This window comes from Eubalaena glacialis, chromosome 15 (genome assembly GCF_028564815.1).
Source record: "Eubalaena glacialis isolate mEubGla1 chromosome 15, mEubGla1.1.hap2.+ XY, whole genome shotgun sequence".
NCBI lineage: Eukaryota > Metazoa > Chordata > Mammalia > Artiodactyla > Balaenidae > Eubalaena > Eubalaena glacialis.
In genome coordinates, this window is record NC_083730.1 from 28166130 (window position 1) to 28190045 (window position 23916).

The following is a 23916-nucleotide window of genomic DNA, read 5'->3' on the forward strand; positions in this document are numbered from 1 at the left end:
TCTTGACTGGGTCTCCATGCTGCCCCTCCTCACCTAACCTCCACAGAGACACCAATTAAAATGCTGTTAAATTGTCTGCATTTCCAAATTTGACACTTGCACAGCAAGTGCTCCCATTCTCGAAGTTGCCCGGTTGGTTGCCTTGGACATCACATTGACAACTGCTCCTTTGGTATTTATGTGTGAGGGCTTGGTGGGATAAATCTGAAAGCCAATATAATTAACCCCTTCATAAGTCATCTCCCTCCTCTTCTTCCTTAGTCAATTGCCCATGTGTGTTCCTCAGCCCCCTGTTCTTCATCCCCTCTCCGGGGCTGGCATCCTCCCTTCCCCAGGCTTTGCACATGGCTCGGGTCCCCGTGTCTGCTTAGTCCAACAATTGTGACTGACTCAAATGATCAGTTCAGCTCAATGACCACCTCAGAAGGGCAAGAGTCACAGGATGGAACATTACGCTGCCAGTGGGCCTTGCCCTTGGCCCATCTGCTTCAGTAGAGGACTTGCTTGAGGCCCCGCAGCTCTTCAGTGGCAGTACTGGGACCTGCCCCAGGTCCTCTGGGCTCTGAGTCTGGACTCTCTCCACTGTGCCATGCCTTAGAAAATCCAGAATTGGATGGATCTCCTGCCACATGCCTTAGGGAGCGTAAGTTCAACCAGTACCACTGGCTCTAACAGGAAGAGGAGACAGAGGCTAATGAACAGATTTCAGGGACCTCAGGAAGCCCAACATGGCCTCATGTCACCAATTTATACTCAACATTCAACAAACATTTACTGATTGATTATTATATCCTAAGCCCCGCGCTACCAACCGCAGCTGTTGCAGTGAACATGGTTCTGCTTCTAAAAGAGATAAGACGAGTTCCTGAATACTTCCTTACTGTAAGGCAGGTTACTTACTTTAACCTTATGTTCCAAAACTTCAGGGAAAGTCCAGCTTTCAGTGAACAAACATTCTGTCCTAAGTGTCCCACATGTGTTGATCAAACCAAATTTCCCAGTTTGAAAATCAGAAAACAGAATCACCCTAACTTTAATACGAAGCAGGATGAGATGAGTCTTACGTGAGGTACAAAAAAAATGTTGGGTGTGTTGTGCCTGGTTGGGCAACAGAGAAGGCTTCAGGGAGGGTCTGTTGGAGCTGGGCCATGAAGATGGGCAGGGCTTTGCCAGGAGGAGAGGGGAGGAGGACTCCTTTGGGCAGAGGGGATGACAGATGAGGGGCAGCTGGAAGGTGGCACAGGGATACTAAATAACTGGACCAGGGCACAGGGCTCAGAGAACTGAGAAATAATGTCAGGGAGAAGGTGAGGGCAGGACCACCGCAGGCGCTGATCAGAATAAACCATCAAAGGTCTTTATTGAATGAGGCAGCCGAGGCAGTAATGAAGGAGTGGGTGTGTGGGCAGGCTCAGAGGGGAGGGATGAAGTGTAGAGGAAAGGGCGAGAGCATTGGGGATGTCACCATTCAAATGCTGTCATTTACTGTTAGTCATATTTGTGGTATGTTACACAGTAATCGACACAGTATTGCAGTGTGATGAATGAGGTGCAGAGCGTGTGGGGAAGTAGGAGGACACCGGCCCCCCTTCCTTCACTGAGCTTTGTTCCCCCCATAGAACATTCCCTTGTTCTTCCATGATCCCAGGTCTCCCCTGCTAACCCCTGGATGCCAAGATTTTTTCCAAGTAGGTTCGTAAACTCCAAAGTCTTCCTCTTTTATTTTTTCCTGTGTCAAAACTTATCTGTCCCTTGCCCTATGATCTAAGAACTCCAAATGTAAACCACAGTTCAATAGTGGTTCCTGGAATGTGGCAATGACTGCTTATGAGTCAAGCAAGGGCCACCTTTACTGGATAACAGATATGCATTTTCAAAGGGATGATTGGAAACAGGGATAGGTCTTACATTCATTTCCTGCCCCGTGGCTGGTACAGAGAGGGAACACTGTGGATCACCCAGACTGTCTGCATCTCAGGCACCTCGGCATGTGGGCGGGAAGGAGGAGACCCTTCAGCTTCTCCAGATTGCCCTATGTGTGTGGGGTTTGTTTCTTCTGCCCAGAATGGGTCTCTGCTCCAATCAGGTTATGGAAAGTTGGTGGAAATTATTCCCATATGGAGGAGGGAGAGCTGCTGTGAGTCATGGTTGACTCTCTACATTGATCTGCAAGGTATTGACTCCAAGACAAACCCCATGTGCTCATGCAGACATGTTTACCCTGTGCGGGAGGAAATGCAGGCCCCCGTGTCCTGGACTGTGTGGGTGTGTCTGTGAACCATCTGGAGAGAACAAGAAAGAAAGAACCCCTGCTTGGCAGCTTCATCTTTTCCTCCTTTTTTTCGGGATTGGTTTATCCTTCTTGGCTTTTCATAACGGTGGTCTCGCCTCGTAACTGCTGTGTCCCTGTTGCTGCAGGACAGAGCGGGCTCCACCGTGGACAGGCCCCCTTGTCTGGCTGCCATCTCGCCTCCCAAGGGCTCATGTCCCCTGGTTTCCCTCTTGCTTCTTGGAAGGTCAGCTCAGCCTATAGGCTTGTCTGCAGGTGAGAATATTCCTCCAGGAGATAACAGCTCTTGTCTTCCATTAGGTTATTGCTTCTGTCTGTCTGTCTGTCTCTCGCACACACACTCCGGGTGTGTGCTTCTATCATTCATGATAAAGGCCACTCTGTCTTTCCAGTCTTATTTTACAGTTGTCTCTGCCAGAACAACAGACTCTGTGAAACTGTGGTCTGGAGGGAGCGCCACCATTTCATTCTGTTAGCAAAAACCATTCCTGAGCTGCCTTGAATTCTTAAAAGGAACTTTATGAAAACTCAGGGATGTCTGGGCAACTTGTGAACACAAGTGGAAAATCTGCTTGTTCTCCCCCAGAGGGGCCCTTACTAATATCCTTTAAGCAACAGGGGTCATGGGTCCCAAGCAACAGGACCCATATCTGCAGAGGCCAGAATGCCTTTGGGAGAGCCCTCTGCCACGTCCCCCTGGACAATCTTCCTGTGCTGACGCAGGCTCCTTCCGCATCTCACTTCTCTGCTCCTTCCTACCGCACTCACCATTTGCTACTAGATGTGTTCCAAAATGTTGCACCCTCTGGGAGCCAGCTTCCTCCAGCCTCATCCCGCAGACCTTAGGACTAACAGACGTCATCAATAATTGTTTATATATTTCAATACACATTTGGAAAATTTCCACAACTGTTCCTGGACTTTTATATCAGTGCTTAAGTGTTTATGTCTCAGCCTTTCTTTGTGATTTCGTATTTTGGAATGTCTAATTTTTAGAATCTTGGTGGTTATTCAAATATTCATTCATATATTTTCTCTTCCCTTTGTGGTTTAGTTGTGCAAGCTAGTTTTGTCCTACAGTTATTTAATGGCAACACATTCTATTTTTCAGATTAGCTGAACTTCTCAAGCCAGGAATTTCCATCAGCTATCAGGCCAGGAGAAGGCCCTTTATTGATGACATCTTTGTGAACTGTGAGGGTGGTTTGTCATTTGCTCTTGGAATTATGGCTGGCACACCAGTCTGTGAACATTTAAAGACAGAAATGGTGAATCTGTGTATCTGTCAATTAGTAGACTTGACAGCTTATCTGATAAACTAAGCCTTTTCTTTCTTCACCTTGCTTTTCCAACTCTGTGAGGGTCAGAGTAAAGGGGGTCAGGAGGTATAGCCCAGATCCGTGGCTCCCCAATCTCCCCACAGCCTCAACCCTGGGAGATGAAAGACATAGAGAAATGTGCAGATAGGTGAATTGGGAGAGGCTGGACTTCCTTTCAAGGCAGAACCCCTTCTGGACAGGCCACAGAGGTCTCCAGGCACTCAGCTCTGAAAGTACAGACACTCGATAAAAATCAGCAAGCTCTGAAGGCTGACTCACACCAACCAAACTTACAAGGGACTGATTTATAAACCAGAGCTTAAATGCTGGTGTATCTGGAGAGAGAACCCTCGTGGGACGGCTGGTCCTGGCCACTGGCTCAGGCCACTTGTGGGTGGTATCTCTGGTGGGTGGTATCCTCAGGAGTCCAGCTCTCAGCCCAGAAGATTCCTTGATGAACATTGCATTAGAACAAGGTGAGGTGCCTTTAGGCAGACCAAGACATGCCCTGTTTCCACACCACAGACACTTTGATCTTAGGAAGTGAGTCTTTCACTGAAAATCGGAGCCCCACTCTGTCAGGCAGTCCTGGGAGTACATGGGAAGATATTTTTTACTTTCCAACTCACCCTGTCTGTCACCAGATGCATCTGCCTTCCCATTATGACTGGAGGACTTGGTCTGGTTATTGATGATCACACTTATCTCAGAGTGAGTTTTCAGTTGGATGTTCCTGGGACATTTTAGGAGGGCCCCTCAGCTCCTTGGTGAGCTCTAGAAGACACATTTGTCTCAGCCTCACCAACCTAGCTCACATGTGAGTCCCTGTGGGGGCTTCATGGATGCTCAGTTCTCCTAACCTCACTGTCAGTGGCTGACCTTTTCCAACCTGGTCACCAGATAATGGGATTCTGTGTGCCGGATTCAGCGCTTGTAGTTCCCTTTGTGTGAACTCTGCTTCTCAGCAAGAAGGTCAGAATCCCAACCTTCAGCAGGCGAGGAAGATGGTGATCTTGATGCTGTCTGTAAATCCAGGCTTCCAGTTCTAGCACCCCAGTCTCACAGGGTACATCCTGCTAAGTTTCTTGCATAGCATTTTTTTAATGATCCTTAGCAGAGGAGGGAACAAGGCTCAGTAATTTAAGGAGTTAATTGTCAGTCATCCCTGTTTGACTCTCAGTGCTTTGTAAGGTTTTCCTGACAAGAGGTGTGTCCTTGTGATAAGCTTTCCTTGGGCCACGAGGAAGATGAGAAAGTATACTTGGAGTTCACTCAAGTGATGGAGGAATGGATTCGGTCACCAGGTGTGACCTCAATGACACTTAACCTTCCTTCCCTCTCTTCTCCTTCCCAGATTGTCATTGAAGATATTGGGAACAAAAGAAAATATGATTTCCCTCTTAACCGCTGGCTGGCCTTGGATGAAGATGATGGCAAAATTCAGAGGGATATCTTAGTGGGCGGAGCTGAGACCACAGGTAGAATGGAAGAAAGGGGAGGCCCAATTGGCTAATATTTCACTCTGCCTGAGGGTCAGTGTTCTCATCTGTGGGTCTGGAGGCCTGCAATCAAGTGGGAAGCAGCCATGTCTTTAGACAACATTCCTCCTGCCCCTGAAAGTGTTCTGTCCCCCCGGGCTGGAGTCTGGGGCTCTGCTGATACCAGAGGTGATGGGGAGGCGCCCCTGAGCAGACACTGACTTCCCAGGGCAAGAGAAGTTAACCACAGGATGGAGCCAGGATGTGAACTCCCGACACATGTGGATGTTTATGAGGATGTTGGCCGACTCTTACCTCCTCCTACTATTGAGTGCTTCCTATATGGCAGACTCTCTCTAGGCACCTGACTCATGTCATCTCCTCTAATACTCACAACAACCCTATAGTATGGGAATGGTTACTGTTCCCGTTTCATAGTAGAGGAAACTGAGTCACAAGTTAAGAGACCTGTTCAAGGTCACACAGCTGATAAGTGACAAATCTAGGATTTGGTCTGCCTCCTAAATCTCTACCCTGTGTGAGTTCCATGGAAAACCTGAAGCTCCCAGCATGGAAGTTCATAGATGTTCCAGAATATCAATGTTGGTGAACACACACAGCTGAGAACATGCTCTGGGACAGACCCTCCCATGGCTCCCACTGCACAGAGAATGAGTCCAAGTTCTGAGGTATAAGATAAAATTGCTCCACGATTGGGCTCCAATTGACCATTTCAGCAGCATCTTTCAACGTCTTCTACTACCACTTCCACACACACACTCCCTCTCCCTCCCCCGATCTGCACACCTTTCACTCTTTCCCACACCTACCTCCTCTCCCCGCTCCCCCCACCTCACCCACATGCCTTCCCTCTCCCCTCCCCTTAGCTGCTGGCCTTACTCTTTCTCTTCGGAATATGCTTTCTCCTCAGCCTGTGATGCCATTTCTCTTCTTTCTGCTTCTCAAATTCCTGCTTCCAGTCACTTCCTCTGAAACTTTCCCTACCCTCTCTAGACAGAGCCATCTCTCCCTTCTCTTGCTCCAGACATTTTGGGAAGAACGTGATTGCTATTGTTTAGGACACCAAATGCTCCTCTGCTCCAGTGCTTTTCAACCATGGCATTATGGCGCCTTGGCCTGGGTGAGGGGCGCCACATTGTCGGGTGTGTCACGACTTTGTATTCTATAGTTTGCAAATTATTTACTTAAAACATCCACTAGAGCAGATTTAATATGCCCCCTTTAACTGTGTTACTATTACTTGCTTCCAGTGGTAGACGAGGAGAAATGACAGTGAGAGGCTGGAATTGCTGACAACCTAGGCTATGGCAGTATGTCTAGTGTGAGAACACCATCTGTCCATGTGTTGTGAAGTAAAGCTGGACATCCACTCTTTGAGGGCAGTGGCTATTCCTTTTTATCTTCATAGTCTCCCAAGGCCTGTCATAGAGTAAGCAATCAGTAAATGTTTGTTGAGCAAGGGAAGGTGCAAATGTATGAATGAATAATGCGTCCATGTAGTTGCATGTGCTATCTCCCAAAGACATTTTATTTCTCTGAGATCAGGGGATGGGGGTAGGATGAAAGGGAGGTGGGAGACTAACAAGGCTTAAAGTACCACTTGCCTTAGACTCTGGGACAGTGTGAAAAAAGGCAGACCACACCTTAGCAGAATTTCCTATAGTTTCCTGTTCAAATGTTTGTCTTTGGTGTTTTCCTTTAGTCTGTCTCATTTCAGAGTTTAATCTCCTCTTGCTGGCTCTTCCCCAGAACTCCATGTCCTCACATTGCCTTCTGACTGACCAAAACCCCAAATGGCCCAACCCACAATGTCCTCTCCCTCCCTCAATCTTCGGCATCCTACCACCTCAGGTGTTAAAGGAGGACATTAGTGCCCTCTATTAAGAGTTATGTTTTTAAGTTATGTGCAAAAGAGCAAGCTCCATGAATCAGATAGTCCTGAATATAAATCTCTCTTAATCGAATTGACTATTATAATTAAATGAGACATAATAGAATTCATCTGGCAGCTATTAATAATATGCACATGGTAATTAGCATTAATAATAAGTACTATTCTTAACCAACCCAAGCTCTTCCTTCTCTTTGTTAGTTTCCTGTAACGGGGGCTGGCAGCTTCCTGTAACCTGCAGTTTGTTCCTAAACTCAGATGCACTGAAACACCAACTCCAAAAAAGATAAAGTGAAGTGGAAAGGGGCACTGGATGTCGTCTGGGGGAGGAGGACTTAGGGGGATGGGGATGTACAGCAGAGGGAGGGCCTAGGGAGGTGTGGCCAGGTGGGGGAGAAGGTGGGTAGGATATTGTTGTCAGCTTGCACTGAACCCTCTCCTGCCCCCTGTTGTTTCCATACCAGCCATCTCATATATTGTCACCGTCTTCACTGGGGATGTCCGGGGTGCTGGGACCAAATCCAAAATCTACCTGGTCATGTACGGGGCCAGAGGGAATAAGAACAGCGGGAAAATCTTCCTGGAGGGCGGTGTGTTTGACCGTGGCCGCACAGACATCTTCAACATCGAGCTGGCTGTCCTCCTCAGCCCATTGAGCCGGGTCTCCATTGGACATGGCAATGTGGGAGTCAATAGAGGCTGGTACTGTGAGAAGGTAAGGGAGGCCGGGGAGGACCCTGCCCTGATTCAACCCTTCTCTTTAACTTGCAAATACAAACTCTAATCTGAATCCTACTTCCTACTTCCTTTGCACCAGTTACAAAGTACATGAGAAATCCCTCTCACGGGCCGTTTTTTTTTTTTTTTATTCAAACAGAAAGTCACAAAAATTATAATCATCCTCATCAGTTCACTCAGTCCCATATAATTAATTTTTTTTCATCTTGATCTTCTGTTAGCACTTTTATGAATTCATCAGTTTTCCATTAGAGTTCAGAAAATGCTTATTCATTCAATTCAGCAGTATAGTCAGTTACCAGAAACCTGTACTTGTCAGAGTCTTTTCCATGAATTCCTTAAAGATGAAACCCTTTTATAGGAACATTTTTGCGAAAGCATCAGAGTACACCCAGAACTGTCTGTAAATGACAAAAGACTTAAAAATGACCATGGTTAAAGATTAGATGAAATTTCATAATAATGCAATTGACAAGGAAATTTAGTTATTTCTGAGATATACCTTTTAAAGTAATAACTAGAATTATGACTTATAACATTATACCAGAACGTATAAGATTTTTAGAAATTTCATGTAATGTCTGAAACATTTATATTAACATATTTCCATACAAGTAACCCAAAGAACGTTTAGTATTAGTTGCTTTTTTGTTTGTTTGTTTGTTTTTTATACTGCAGGTTCTTATTAGTCATCAATTTTATACACATCAGTGTATACATGTCAATCCCAATCGCCCGATTCAGCACACCACCATCCCCACTCCACCGCGGTTTTCCCCCGTTGGTGTCCATACGTTTGTTCTCTACATCTGGATCTCAACTCCTGCCCTGCAAACTGGTTCATCTGTACCATTTTTCTAGGTTCCACATACATGCGTTAATAAACGGTATTTGTTTTTCTCTTTCTGACTTAACTTCACTCTGTATGACAGTCTCTAGCTCCATCCACGTCTCAACAAATGACTCAATTTCGTTCCTTTTTATGGCTGGGTAATATTCCATTGTATATATGTACCACATCTTTATCCATTCATCTGTCTATGGGCATTTAGGTTGCTTCCATGACCTGACTATTGTAAATAGTGCTGCAATGAACATTGGGGTGCATGTGTCTTTTTGAATTATGGTTTTCGCAGGGTATGTGCCCAGTAGTGGGATTGCTGGGTCATATGGTAATTCTATTTTTAGTTTTTTAAGGAAGCTCCATACTGTTCTCCACAGTGGCTGTATAAATTTACATTCCCACCAACAGTGCAAGAGGGATCCCTTTTCTCCACACCCTCTCCAGCATTGGTTGTGTGTAGATTTTCTGATGATGCCCATTCTAACTGGTGTGAGGTGATACCTCATTGTAGTTTTGACTTGCATTTCTCTAATAATTAGTGATGTTGAGCAGCTTTTCATGTGCTTCTTGGCCATCTGTATGTCTTCTTTGGAGAAATGTCTATTTAGGTCTTCTGCCCATTTTTGGATTGGGTTGTTTGTTTCTTAAATATTGAGCTGCATGAGCTGTTTATATACTTTGGAGATTAATCCTTTGTCCGTTGATTCGTTTGTGAATATTTTCTCCCATTCTGAGGGTTGTCTTTTCATCTTGTTTATGGTTCCCTTGCTGTGCCAAAGCTTTGAACTTTCATTAGGTCCCATTTGTTTATTTTTGTTTTTATTTCCATTACTCTAGGAGGTGGATCAAAAAAGATCTTGCTGTGATTTATGTCAAAGAGTGTTCTTCCTATGTTTTCCTCTAAGAGTTTTATAGTGTCTGGTCTTACATTTAGGTCTCTAATCCATTTTGAGTTTATTTTTGTGTATGGTGTTAGGGAGTGTTCTAATTTCATTCTTTTACATGTAGCTGTCCAGTTTTCCCAGCACCACTTATTGAAGAGACTGTCTTTTCTCCATTGTATATCTTTGTCTCCTTTGTCATAGATTAGTTGACCATAGGTGCATGGGTTTATCTCCGGGCTTTCTATCTTGTTCCATTGATCTATGTTTCTGTTTCTGTGCCAATACCATATTGTCTTGATTACTGTAGCTTTGTAGTATAGTCTGAAGTCAGGGAGTCTGATTCCTCCAGCTCCGCTTTTTTCACCCAAGACTGCTTTGGCTATTTGGGGTCTTTTGTGTCTCCATACAAATTTTAAGATGATTTGTTCTAGTTCCATAAAAAATGCCATACCAATTTGATAGGGATTGCATTGAATCTGTAGATTGCTTTGGGTAGTATAGTCATTTTCACAATATTGATTCTTCCAATCCAAGAACATGGTATATCTCTCCATCTGTTGGTATCATCTTTAATTTCTTTCATCAGTGTCTTATAGTTTTCTGCATACAGGTTTTTGTTTCTCTAGGTAGGTTTATTCCTAGGTATTTTATTCTTTTGGTTGCAATGGTAAATGGGAGTGTTTCCATAATTTCTCTTTCAGATTTTTCATTATTAGTGTATAGGAATGCATGAGATTTCTGTGCATTAATTTTCTATCATGCAACTTTACCAAATTCATTGATTAGCTCTAGTAGTTTTCTGGTGGCATTTTTAGGATTCTCTACGTATAGTATCATGTCCTCTGCAAACAGTGACAGTTTTACGTCTTCTTTTCCAATTTGTATTCCTTCTATTTCTTTTTCTTCTCTGATTGCCATGGCTAGGACTTCCAAAACTATGTTGAATAATAGTGGTGAGAGTGGACATCGTTGTCTCGTTCCTGATCTTAGAGGAAATGCTTTCAGTTTTTCACCATTGAGAATGATGTTTGCTGTGGGTTTGTCGTATGTGGCCTTTATTATGTTGAGGTAGGTTCCCTCTATGCCCACATTCTGGAGAGTTTTTATCATAAATTGGTGTTAAATTATGTCAAAAGCTTTTTCTGCATCTATTGATATGATCATATGGCTTTTATTCTTCAATTTGGTAATATGGTGTATCACATTGATTGATTTGTGTATATTGACGATTCCTTGCATCTCTGGGATAAATCCCACTTGGTCATGGTGTATGATCCTTTTAATGTGTTGTTGGATTCTGTTTGCTAGTATTTTGTTGAGGATTTTTGCATCTATATTCATCAGTGATATTGGTCTGTAATTTTCTTTTTTTGTAGTACCTTTGTCTGGTTTTGGTATCAGGGTGATGGTGGCCTGATAGAATGAGTTTGGGAGTGTTCCTTCCTCTGCAATTTTTTGGAAGAATTTGAGAAGGATGGGTGTTAGCTCTTCTCTAAATGTTTGATAGAATTCTCCTGTGAAGCCATCAGGTCCTGGACTTTTGTTTGTTGGAAGATTTTTAATCACAGTTTCAATTTCATTACTTGTGATTGGTCTGTTCATATTTTCTGTTTCTTCCTGGTTCAGTCTTGGAAGGTTATACCTTTCTAAGAATTTGTCCATTTCTTCCAGGTTGTCCATTTTATTCACATAGAGTTGCTTGTGGTAGTCTCTTAGGATACTTTGTATTTCTGCGGTATCTGTTGTAATGTCTCCTTTTTCATTTCTAATTTTATTGATTTGAGTCCTCTCTCTCTTTTTCTTGATGAGTCTGGCTAATGGTTTATCAATTTTGTTTATCTTCTCAAAGAACCAGCTTTTAGTTTTATTGATCTCTGCTATTGTTTTCTTTGTTTCTATTTCATTTATTTCTGCTCTGATCTTTATGATTTTTTTCCTTCTGCTAACTTTGGGTTTTGTTTGTTCTTCTTTCTCTAGTTCCTTTAGGTGTAAGTTTAGATTGTTTACTTGAGATTTTTTTTGTTTCTTGAGGTAGGCTTGTATAGCTATAAACTGCCCTCTTAGAGCTGCTTTTGCTGCATCCCATAGGTTTTGGATCGTCGTATATTTATTGTCATTAGTCTCTAGGTATATTTTGATTTCCTCTTTGATTTCTTCAGTGATCTCTTGATTATTTAGTAACGTATTGTTTAGCCTCCATGTGTTTGTGTTTTTTACGTTTTTTTCCCTGTAATTCATTTCTAATCTCATAGCGTTGTGGTCAGAAAAGATGCTTGATATGATTTCAATTTTCTTAAATTTACTGAGGCTTGATTTGTGACCCAAGATGTGATCTATCCTAGAGAATGTTCCATACACACTTGAGAGGAAAGTGTAATCTGCTGTTTTTGGTTGGAATGTCCTATAAATATCAATTAAATCTATCTGGTCTATTGTGTCGTTTAAAGCTTCTGCTTCCTTATTTATTTTCATTTTGGATGATCTGTCCATTGGTGTAAGTGAGGTGTTAAAGTCCCCCACTATTATTGTGTTACTGTCGATTTCCTCTTTTAGAGCTGTTAGCAGTTGCCTTATGTATTGAGGTGCTCCTATGTTGGGCGCATATATATTTATAATTTTTATATCTTCTTCTTGGATTGATCCCTTGATCATTACGTAGTGTCCTTCCTTGTCTCTTGTACCATTCTTTATTTTAAAGTCTATTTTATCTGATATGAATATAGCTACTCCAGCTTTCTTTTGATTTCCATTTGCATGGAATATCTTTTTCCATCCCCTCACTTTCAGTCTGTATGTGTCCCTAGATCTGAAGTGGGTCTCTTGTAGACAGCATATATATGGGTGTTGTTTTTGTATCCATTTAGCAAGCCTGTGTCTTTTGGTTGGAGCATTTAATCCATTCACGTTTAAAGTAATTATCGATATGTATGTTCCTATGACCATTTTCTTAATTGTTTTGGGTTTGGTTTTGTAGGTCCTTTTCTTCTCTTGTGTTTCCCACTCAGAGAAGTTCCTTTAGCATTTGTTGTAGAGCTGGTTTGGTGGTGCTGAATTCTCTTAGCTTTTGCTTGTCTGTAAAGCTTCTGATTTCTCCATCGAATCTGAATGGATCCTTGCTGGGTAGAGTAATCTTGGTTGTAGGTTCTTCCCTTTCATCACTTTAAGTATATCATGCCACTCCCTTCTGGCTTGTGTAGTTTCTGCTGAGAAATCAGCTGTTAACCTTATGGGAGTTCCCTTGTATGTTATTTGTCGTTTTTCCCTTGCTGCTTTCAATAATTTTTCTTTGTCTTTAATTTTTGCCAATTTGATTACTATATGTCTCGGCGTGTTTCTCATTGGGTTTTTCCTGTATGGGACTCGCTGCGCTTCCTGGACTTGGGTGACTATTTCCTTTCCCATGTTAGGGAATTTTTCGACTATAATCTCTTCAAATATTTTCTCGGGTCCTTTCTCTCTCTCTTCTCCTTCTGGGACCCCTATAATGTGAATGTTGTTGCGTTTAATGTTGTCCGAGAGGTCTCTTAGGCTGTCTTCATTTCTTTTCATTCTTTTTTCTTTATTCTGTTCCGCAGCAGTGAATTCCACCATTCTGTCTTCCAGGTCACTTATCCGTTCTTCTGCCTCAGTTATTCTGCTATTGATTCCTTCTAGTGTAGTTTTCATTTCAGTTGTTGTATTGTTCATCTCTGTTTGTTCTTTAATTCTTCTAGGTCTTTGTTAAACATTTCTTGCATCTTCTCGATCTTTGCCTCCATTGTTTTTCCGAGGTCCTGGATCGTCTTCACTATCATTATTCTGAATTCTTTTTCTGGAAGGTTGCCTATTTCCACTTCATTTAGTTGTTTTTCTGGCGTTTTATCTTGTTCCTTCATCTGGTATATAGCCCTCTGCCTTTTCATCTTGTCTATCTTTCTGTGAATGTGGTTTTAGTTCCACAGGCTGCAGGATTGTAGTTCTTGCTTCTGCTCTCTGCCCTCTGGTGGATGAGGCTATCTAAGAGGCTTGGTGGGAGGGACTGTTGGTGGGTAGAGCTGACTGTTGCTGTGGTGGGCAGAGCTCAGTAAAACTTTAATCCACTTGACTGTTGATGGGTGGAGCTGGATTCCCTCCCTGTTGGTTGTTTGGCCTGAGGCAACCCAACACTGGAGCCTACCTGGGCTCTTTGGTGGGGCTAATGACAGACTCTGGGAGGGCTCATGCCAAGGAGTACTTCCCAGAACTTTTGCTGTCAGCGTCTTTGTCCCCATGGTGAGCCACAGCCTCCCCTGCCTCTGCAGGAGACCCTCCAACACTAGCAGGTAGGTCTGGTTCAGTCTCCCCTGGGGTCACTGCTCCTTTCCCTGGGTCCTTCACAGGGTCCTTTGGATTGTAACATGCCCATCTGTCTTGTCTTGCTGATGGTCAGGAATGGAGGCTGTTCTGTACTTGCAACCAGCAGCCAAACACAGAGTAGGTTATCCAGAAGCGCTCAGTTGATGGTTGTAGACTGTCCTGATTACTGATATGGTGTTCTGCTTCAGGTTTTAAATTGCTCAATCAACAAGTATTTTTAAATACATGTTTGTATTGTGGAATATCTATGCTTTAAAAAATATACATAATAAAAGTAAGATATAGAGAATGATTCAAAAAAACAAATATCAATTTTTCCTACCACTCTACTTAATAGAACATTTCCAATGCTTTCGAAACTCCTCTGTGTCCTTCCCCAATCATATAATCCTCTCTCTCCCAAAGAGATATACTATTATGAATTTTGTCTATGTGTGTATTGTTGGTAACTAGCAGTTTACACTCAACATTATGTTTTAGTGATTATCTGAATTGATAAAAGGAGTTATAGACCATCCATTTCCCATCCATTCCATTGCATGAATAAATTCCAACTTATTTGCCCATTCTTCTATTGATGGACATTTTGGGGTTGTTTCTTTTTTCTTTTTTTTTTTTTTTGGTTATGAAAATGTGCTCTTTTTTTTTCTTTTAACATCTTTATTAGAGTATAATTGCTTTACAATGGTGTGTTAGTTTCTGCTTTATAACAAAGTGAATCAGTTATACATATATATATGTCCCCATATCTCTTCCCTCTTGCATCTCCCTCCCTCCCACCCTCCCTATCCCACCCCTCTAGGTGGTCACAAAGCACCGAGCTGATCTCCCTGTGCTATGAGGCTGCTTCCCACTAGCTATCTATTTTACACTTGGTAGTGTATATATGTGCATGCCACTCTCTCACTTCATCCCAGCTTTGGGGTTGTTTCTTGATTCTTGCTATTATAAACAATGCTTCCATGAAATTCTTGTACGTTCATCTTTGTATAAATGTGCAGGATCTTCTCAGGATGGAAGTTCTAGGTCGTAAGGTAAGTGAATCTTTAGTTTCGCAGCTCAATTGTGTTTCCAAAGTATTCCAGTTTGTTTTCCAAAGTAGTTGCGCCATTTTATTCTCCTATCAGCCATGTATAAGAGACAGCCTTGTCAACACTAGATATTGCTTGAATTTTAAATTTTCACCATTTTGGAGGTTGTAAACTGATCTTATTGTGATTTTAATTTTTATTTTCATGATTACTACCTAAGTTGAAAATCTCTTCATTTCTTTTTTTTTTTTTAATGAAAGCTTCTTTCTTTCTTTATTTATTTAATATTTATTTATTTTTGGCTGTGTTGGGCCTTCGTTTCTGTGTGAGGGCTTTGTCTAGTTGCGGTGAGCAGGGGCCACTCTTCATCACGGTGCGCGGGCCTCTGACTGTCGCAGCCTCTCTTGTTGCGGAGCACAAGCTCCAGACGCGCAGGCTCAGTAGTTGTGGCTCACAGGCCTAGTTGCTGGCCTGCGGCATTTGGGATCTTCCCAGACCAGGGCTCAAACCCATGTCCCCTGCATTGGCAGGCAGATTCTCAACCACTGCGCCACCGGGGAAGCCCTCTTCATTTCTTTATTGGCCATTCATGTTTCCTTTTATGTAAAATGCATGTTCATATCTTTTGCTGATTTTTCTGTTGACTAATCTATTGCTGGATTTATTTTTAGGGGTCCTTTATTAAATCTGGATGTTAATCCTTTGTTGATAGTGTATGTTCAAACATCTTCTCGTAGTTTGTTTACAGTGTTCTTTGAGGGAGAGAAGATTTAATCTAAAAGTAATCTGTCTTATCTTTTCCTTTATGTTTAATGAATTTTGTATTGTTGAAAGAAATTTTTCTTCTCCTAAAGCTATAAAGACATTTTAATGTATCCTCTTCCAAACTTTGTAAAGTTTGATTTTCCAATTTATATATTTACACCTTTAATCTACCAGGAATTGATTTTTGTATGAGGTAGGGATCCAACTTTATCTTTTTCTATGTAGATATCCAAATGTCCCAGCAACATTTATTGAGAGGCTTTTAAAACGTGAGTAAAGTTAAGAATCACCTGGAACTCTTTTTAAAAATAGAATCCTGGGATCAAACCCAAACCTACTGAGTCAGAATTTCCAGGTAATATGGATTTATAAGTGCTTTAGATAATTCTTGTCATTAAGGAAGTGTGGGAAGCACTGATTTACTAAATAGTAATTCTCTCCCTACTGTTCTGAAAAGGTAACTGTCATTCGTCAAATTCCCAAAATGTATGATTTGCCTCTGAGCTTTCTAGTCTGTTCCATTTATTGATTTAGTTTATTGCTACACTAATGCATTACTCACTATCTTCATTTTATACCTTTATACTAAGACTTGGTATCTGCTAGGGCAAATTTGCCCACTTTATTCTTCTTCCTCAGGTGTATGTTAACTTATTCATGAGCTTTTAACTTCCATAGAAATTTTACAATTTTCTTGCCAAGTTCCATGAAGAACTGTTGAACAGAATTCAACTGGATCTGTAGATCCATTTGGAAGAACTGACATCATTACTATATTAACTTTTCCTATTTATGAACATAGAATAATATCTCTTAAATTTTAGCTCTTAATATTTTTCAATATAGTTTTATATTTTTCTTAATAAAGGTCTTGCATGTCTTTGTAGATATACTTGTAGAGACTTTACAACTTTTGTTGCTATTATAAATGGTATCTCTTTGAAAATTATATATTCTAATTTTTTTTTTTTTTTTTTTTTTTGCTGCTATAGACATAGAAGTACTTTTTGTACATTGAGTTTACATATAGCCATCTTGCCAAACTCTGTTAGTAAGTCTGATCATGTCTACAGATTTTGGGGGGGGATAGTTTCTCTGTCCTCAGTCATATTGTCCGTGAATGATGACAGTTTGGTTTCCTTTATTTTCAAAGCTTATATATATTTTTTTGAATTTTTGAATTTTATTTTATTTATTTTTTTACACAGCAGGTTCTTATTAGTTATCCATTTTATACATATTAGTGTATACATGTCAATCCCAATCTCCCAATTCATCCCACCAGCACCCCCACCCGCCACTTTCCCCCCTTGGTGTCCATACGTTTGTTCTCTACATCTGTGTCTCAGTTTCTGCCCTGCAAACCAGTTCATCTGTACCATTTTTCTAGGTTCCACATATATGTGTTAATATACGATATTTATTTTTCTCTTTCTGACTTACTTCACTCTGTATGACAGTCTCTAGATCCATCCACATCTCAACAAATGACTCAATTTCGTTTCTTTTTATGGCTGAGTAATATTCCATTGTATATATGTACCACATCTTCTTTATCCATTCATCTGTCTATGGGCATTTAGGTTGCTTCCATGACCTGGCTATTGTAAATAGTGCTGCAATGAACATTGGGGTGCATGTGTCTTTTTGAATTATGGTTTTCGCAGGGTATGTGCCCAGTAGTGGGATTGCTGGGTCATATGGTAGTTCTATTTTTAGTTTTTTAAGGAACCTCCATACTGTTCTCCATAGTGACTGTATCCATTTACATTCCCACCAACAGTGCAAGAGGGATCCCTTTTCTCCACACCCTCTCCAGCATTGGTTGTTTGTAGATTTTCTGATGATGCCCATTTTAACTGGTGTGAGGTGATACCTTATTGTAGTTTTGATTTGCATTTCTCTAATAATTAGTCATGTTGAGCAGCTTTTCATGTGCTTCTTGGCCATCTGTATGTCTTCTTTGGAGAAATGACTATTTAGGTCTTCTGCCCATTTTTGGATTGGGTTGTTTGTTTTTTTAATATTGAGCTGCATGAGCTGTTTATATATTTTGGAGATTAATCCTTTGTCCGTTGATTCGTTTGCAAATATTTTCTCTCATTCTGAGGGTTGTCTTTTGTCTTGTTTGTAGTTTCCTTTGCTTTGGAAAAGCTCAAAGCCTATATTTAAAATTTTTTCTTTTCTTATTTGACCACATAGATGAGAACCTACAGCACAATGCTGAGTAGAAGGGTTAATAGTGGGCATCTTTATTTTGTTTTTTGTTTTAAAGGAAGTGCTTCTAATGTTTTATTTAGTTAATTATGTTTGTTGAGAGGTTTTGATAGAATCTTAGCTTAGATTAGGGAAATTCTATTTCTATATTGTTAAGAGTTTTTATCCTGAATTGGTGTTGAATTTTATCTAATGCTTTCTCTGTAATTAGTTAGTCATATGGTTTTTCCTTTTTATTTATTAATTTGCTAAATTATATGACTGTATTTTCTAATGGTAAACCAACCCTGAATTTCTATAAGCCAAACTTGGTCACAATGAATTTTAATTTTATATGTTTCTGGAATTGGTTTCCCAACACTTTATATAAATTTTTTGTATTGACGTTCATGAGTAGCATTGACCCTTAATTTTCCTTTCTCTAATAGTGCTTGTCAGGTTTGATCCTAGGATGAAATGAAAAGTATTTCCTCTCCTGAAAGAGGATATATAAAATTGCAATGATCTGGTCAAAAAAGTATGGGGTTTTGGGTGCATGCCTGTATGAGGGAGAGAAAGAGAGAGAGAGAGAGAGTGAGAGAGGAATTACTGATTTAAAAAAAGGTTTTGTTTTTGTTTTGCTGGTTATAGAATTATTCAGTCTTCCCTTTCTTCTTGAATCTGAATGAACTATATTTTTCTTGGAAGGTGTGTATTTGTAAGCTTCAAATTTACTGGCATAAAGTCAGATATGGTATTCTCTTACCTTTTAACCTCTGCTACATCTGTAATTATAATCCGCTTTTCATTCCTAACATCATTTATTCATGTATTCTTGCTTTTTAAAAATATAATTCTCACAAAAGTATATTTAGCCCTTTCAAATAACCAACATTTGCCTTTGTTTTCACTCTATTATAACTCCATTTTGTATTTTATTTTTCTTAATTTTATTACCTCTTTTAAATTTCTCTGGGTTTCAGTTGTTGCTATTTTTCTAAATTCTTAAGTTGGATTCTTAGCTCATTAAATTTTGGTCTTCTTCTTTTCTCATACTATAATTTTTGATACTATAATTTTCTCTCAAAGTAGTGCTTTACCTGCATCCCACATGTTATACTTGCATTATCATTCAGTTTGATTTTATTGTTTCATTTTAAAAATCAATTTTGTTGAGGTATAATTGACATAAAATAAAAATGCACTATTTTGAACTGTACAGTTCTATGAGTTTTGACAAACTCAAATACACTGTGTAACCATCACCAGAATCAATATATGGAATGTTTCCATCACCCAACATGTTCCTTGTGCTCTATCCCAGTCAATCTCCCCAACTTCAAGCAACCATTGATCTGATTTCAGTTATTAAAGGTTAGATTTGTCTTTTCTAGCATTTTCATATATTAGTACTTCATTCTTTTTATTGTTAAGTAGAATTCCATTGTAAGGGTATACAAAAATTTGTTTATTCATTCAACTATTTGAGTATGCTTAGGTCATTTCCAGGTTTTGTTTTTGTTTTTCTCTATTATGAATAAAGCTGTTATGAACATTCATGTACAAGTTTTTATAAGGGCATGTTTGTAATTTTGTTGGGTAAATACCTAAGAGTAGAATTTCTGTATCCTATGGTAAATATACATTTAACTTAAAAAAAAATCTTCTAAGCTATTTTCAAAATGGCTGTACAGTTTTGAATGCCCACCAACACTGTATGAGAATCCCAGTTGCTCTATATCCTCACCATCACTTGGTAATGTCAGTCTTTTAAATTTATAGATATTCTTATGCGTATGTGGTGGAATTTAATTATGGTTTTAATCTACATGGTTCTGATGACCAATTATGTTGAATATTTTTTTTCACATGCTTATCAATCATTTGTATATCTTCTTTTGTGAGGCATTTTTTGCCTCTTTTAAATTTTTTATCTTTTTATTATTGAACTATGGGTTGTTTATACATTCTTTTATTTTTTTTAACGTCTTTATTGGAGTATAATTGCTTTACAATGGTGTGTTAGTTTCTGCTTTATAACAAAGTGAATCAGTTGTACATATACATATGTTCCCATATCTCTTCCCTCTTGCGGCTGCTTCCCACCAGCTATCTATTTTACGTTTGGTAGTCTATATATGTCCATGCCACTCTCTCACTTTGTCACAGCTTGCCATTCCCCCTCTCCATATCCTCAAGTCCATTCTCTAGTAGGTCTGTGTCTTTATTCCCGTCTTACCACTAGGTTCTTCATGACCTTTTTTTTTTTTCCCTTAGATTCCATATATATGTATTACCATACTGTATTTGTTTTTCTCTTTCTGACTTACTTCACTCTGTATAACAGACTCTAACTCCATCCACCTCACTACAAATAATTCAATTTCGTTTCCTTTTATGGATGAGTAATATTCCATTGTATATATGTGCCACATCTTCTTTATCCATTCATCCGATGATGGACACTTAGGTTGCTTCCATGTCCTGGCTATTGTAAATAGAGCTGCAATGAACATTTTGGTACATGACTCTTTTTGAATTATGGTTTTCTCAGGGTATATGCCCTGCAGTGGGACTGCTGGGTTGTGTGGTAGTTCTATTTTTAGTTTTTTAAGGAACCTCCATACTGTTCTCCATAGTGGCTGTATCAATTTACATTCCCACCAACAGTGCAAGAGTGTTCCCTTTTCTCCACACCCTCTCCAGCATTTATTGTTTCTAGATTTTTTGATGATGGCCATTCTGACCGGTGTGAGATGATATCTCATTGTAGTTTTGATTTGCATTTCTCTAATGATTAATGATGTTGAGCATTCTTTCATGTGTTTGTTAGCAATCTGTATATCTTCTTTGGAGAAATGTCTATTTAGGTCTTCTGCCCATTTTTGGATTGGGTTGTTTGTTTTTTTGTTATTGAGGTGCATGAGCTGCTTGTAAATTTTGGAGATTAATCCTTTGTCAGTTGCTTCATTTGCAAATATTTTCTCCCGTTCTGAGGGTTGTCTTTTGGTCTTGTTTATGGTTTCCTTTGCTGTGCAAAAGCTTTTAAGTTTCATTAGGTCCCATTTGTTTATTTTTGTTTTTATTTCCATTTCTGTAGGAGGTGGGTCAAAAAGGATCTTGCTGTGATTTATGTCATAGAGTGCTCTGCCTATGTTTTCCTCTAAGAGTTTGATAGTGTCTGGCCTTACATTTAGGTCTTTAATCGATTTTGAGTTTATTTTTGTGTATGGTGTCAGGGAGTATTCTAATTTCATACTTTTACGTGTACCTGTCCAGTTTTCCCAGCACCACTTATTGAAGAGGCTGTCTTTTCTCCACTGTATATGCTTGCCTCCTTTATCAAAGATAAGGTGACCATATGTGTGTGAGTTTATCTCTGGGTTTTCTATTCTGTTCCATTGATCTATATTTCTGTTTTTGTGCCAGTACCATACTGTCTTGATTACTGTAGCTTTGTAGTATAGTCTGAAGTCAGGGAGCCTGATTCCTCCAGCTCCATTTTTCGTTCTCAAGATTGCTTTGGCTATTCGGGATCTTTTGTGTTTCCATACAAATTGTGAAATTTTTTGTTCTAGTTCTGTGAAAAATGCCAGTGGTAGTTTGATAGGGATTGCATTGAATCTGTAGAGTGCTTTCGGTGGAATAGTCATTTTCACAATGTTGATTCTTCCAATCCAAGAACACGGTATATCTCTCCATCTATTTGTAACATCTTTAGTTTCTTTCATCAGTGTCTTATAATTTTCTGCATACAGGTCTTTTGTCTCCTTAGGTAGGTTTACTCCTAGGTATTTTCTTCTTTTTGTTGCAATGATAAATGGGAGTGTTTTCTTAATTTCACTTTCAGATTTTTCATCATTAGTGTATAGGAATGCAAGAGATTTCTGTGCATTAATTTTGTATCCTGCTACTTTACCAAATTCATTGATTAGGTCTAGCAGTTTTCTGGTAGCAGCTTTAGGATTTTCTATGTATAGTATCATGTCATCTGCAAACAGTGACAGCTTTACTTCTTCTTTTCCGATTTGGATTCCTTTTATTTCTTTTTCTTCTCTGATTGCTGTGGCTAAAACTTCCAAAACTATGTTGAATAATAGTGGTGAGAGTGGGCAACCTTGTCTTGTTCCTGATCTTAGTGGAAATGGTTTCAGTTTTTCACCATTGAGGATGATGTTGGCTGTGGGTTTGTCATATATGGCCTTTATTATGTTGAGGAAGGTTCCCTCTATGCCTACTTTCTGCAGGGCTTTTATCATAAATAGGTGTTGAATTTTGTCGAAAGCTTTCTCTGCATCTATTGAGATGATCATATGGTTTTTCTCCTTCAATTTGTTAATATGGTGTATCACGTTGATTGATTTGCATATATCGAAGAATCCTTGCATTCCTGGAATAAACCCCACTTGATCATGGTGTATGATCCCTTTAATGTGCTGTTGGATTCTGTTTGCTAGAATTTTGTTGAGGATTTTTGCATCTATGTTCATCAGTGATATTGGCCTGTAGTTTTCTTTCTTTGTGACATCTTTGTCTGGTTTTGGTATCAGGGTGATGGTGGCCTCGTAGAATGAGTGTGGTAGTGTTCCTCCCTCTGCTATATTTTGCAAGAGTTTGAGAAGGATAGGTGTTAGCTCTTCTCTAAATGTTTGATAGAATTTGCCTGTGAAGGCATCTGGTCCTGGGCTTTTGTTTGTTGAAAGATTTTTAATCACAGTTTCAATTTCAGTGCTTGTGATTGGTCTGTTTATATTTTCTGTTTCTTCCTGGTTCAGTCTCAGAAGGTTGTGCCTTTCTAAGAATTTGTCCATTTCTTTCAGGTTGTCTATTTTATTGGCATATAGTTGCTTGTAGTAGTCTCTCATGATCCTTTGTATTTCTGCAGTGTCAGTTATTACTTCTCCTCTTTCATTTCTAATTCTATTGATTTGAGCCTTCTCCCTTTTTTTCTTGATGAGTGTGGCTAATGGGTTGTCAATTTTGTTTATCTTCTCAAAGAACCAACTTTTAGTTTTATTGATCTTTGCTATTGTTTCATTCATTTCTTTTTCATTTATTTCTGATCTGATCTTTATGATTTCTTTCCTTCTGCTAAATTTGGGGGTTTTTTGTTCTTCTTTCTCTAATTGCTTTAGGTGTAAGTTAGGTTGTTTATTTGAGATGTTGCTTGTTTCTTGAGGTAGGATTGTATTGCTATAAACTTCCCTCTTAGTACTGCTTTTGCTGCATCCCATAGGTTTTGGGTCGTCGTGTTTTCATTGTCATTTGTTTCTAGGTATTTTTTGATTTCCTCTTTGATTTCTTCAGTGATCTCTTGGTTATTTAGTAGCATATTGTTTAGCCTCCATGTGTTTGTGTATTTTACAGTTTTTTTCGTGTAATTGATATCTAGTCTCTTAACATTGTTGTTGGAAAAGATACTTGATATGATTTCAATTTTCGTAAATTTACCAAGGCTTGATTTGTGACCCAAGGTGTGATCTATCCTGAAGAATGTTCTGTGCACACTTGAGAAGAAAGTGTATTCTGTTGTTTTTGGATGCAATGTCCTTAAAATATCAGTTAAGTCCATCTTGTTTAATGTGTCATTTAAAGCTTGTGTTTCCTTATTTATTTTCATTTTGGATGATCTGTCCATTGGTGAAAGTGGGGTGTTATTAAAGTCCCCTAGTATGATTATGTTACTGTCAGTTTCCCCTTTTATGGCTGTTAGCATTTGCCTTTCATATTGAGGTACTCCTACGTTGGGTGCATAAATATTTACAATTCCTATATCTTCTTCTTGGATTGATCCCTTGATCATTATGTAGTGTCCTTCTTTGTCTCTTGTAATAGTCTTTATTTTAAAGTCTATTTTGTCTGATATGAGAATTACTACTCCAATTTTCTTTTGATTTCCATTTGCATGGAATACATTTTTCCATCCCCTCACTTTCAGTCTGTATGTGTCCCTATGTCTGAAGTGGGTCTCTTGTAGACAGCATATATACGGGTCCTGTTTTTGTATCCATTCAGCCAGTGTATGTCTTTTGGTTGGAGCATTTAATCCATTTACATTTAAGGTAGTTATCAATATGTATGTTCCTATTACCATTTTCTTAATTGTTTTGGGTTTGTTATTGTA

The 23916-nt window shown here is 39.5% G+C and overlaps 1 protein-coding gene across 2 annotated transcripts in view; it reads left to right on the forward strand.

Moving 5' to 3' along the window:
• The window catches only part of LOXHD1 (lipoxygenase homology PLAT domains 1), a 216302-nt gene that overhangs the window by 53123 nt on the left and 139263 nt on the right, over window positions 1-23916 (forward strand). For both annotated transcript variants that reach the window (XM_061169894.1, XM_061169895.1), the window contains exons 7-8: window positions 4964-5087; window positions 7464-7714. In XM_061169894.1, the coding sequence (XP_061025877.1) occupies window positions 4964-5087; window positions 7464-7714 (375 nt within the window). The remainder of the gene's footprint in view (window positions 1-4963; window positions 5088-7463; window positions 7715-23916) is intronic.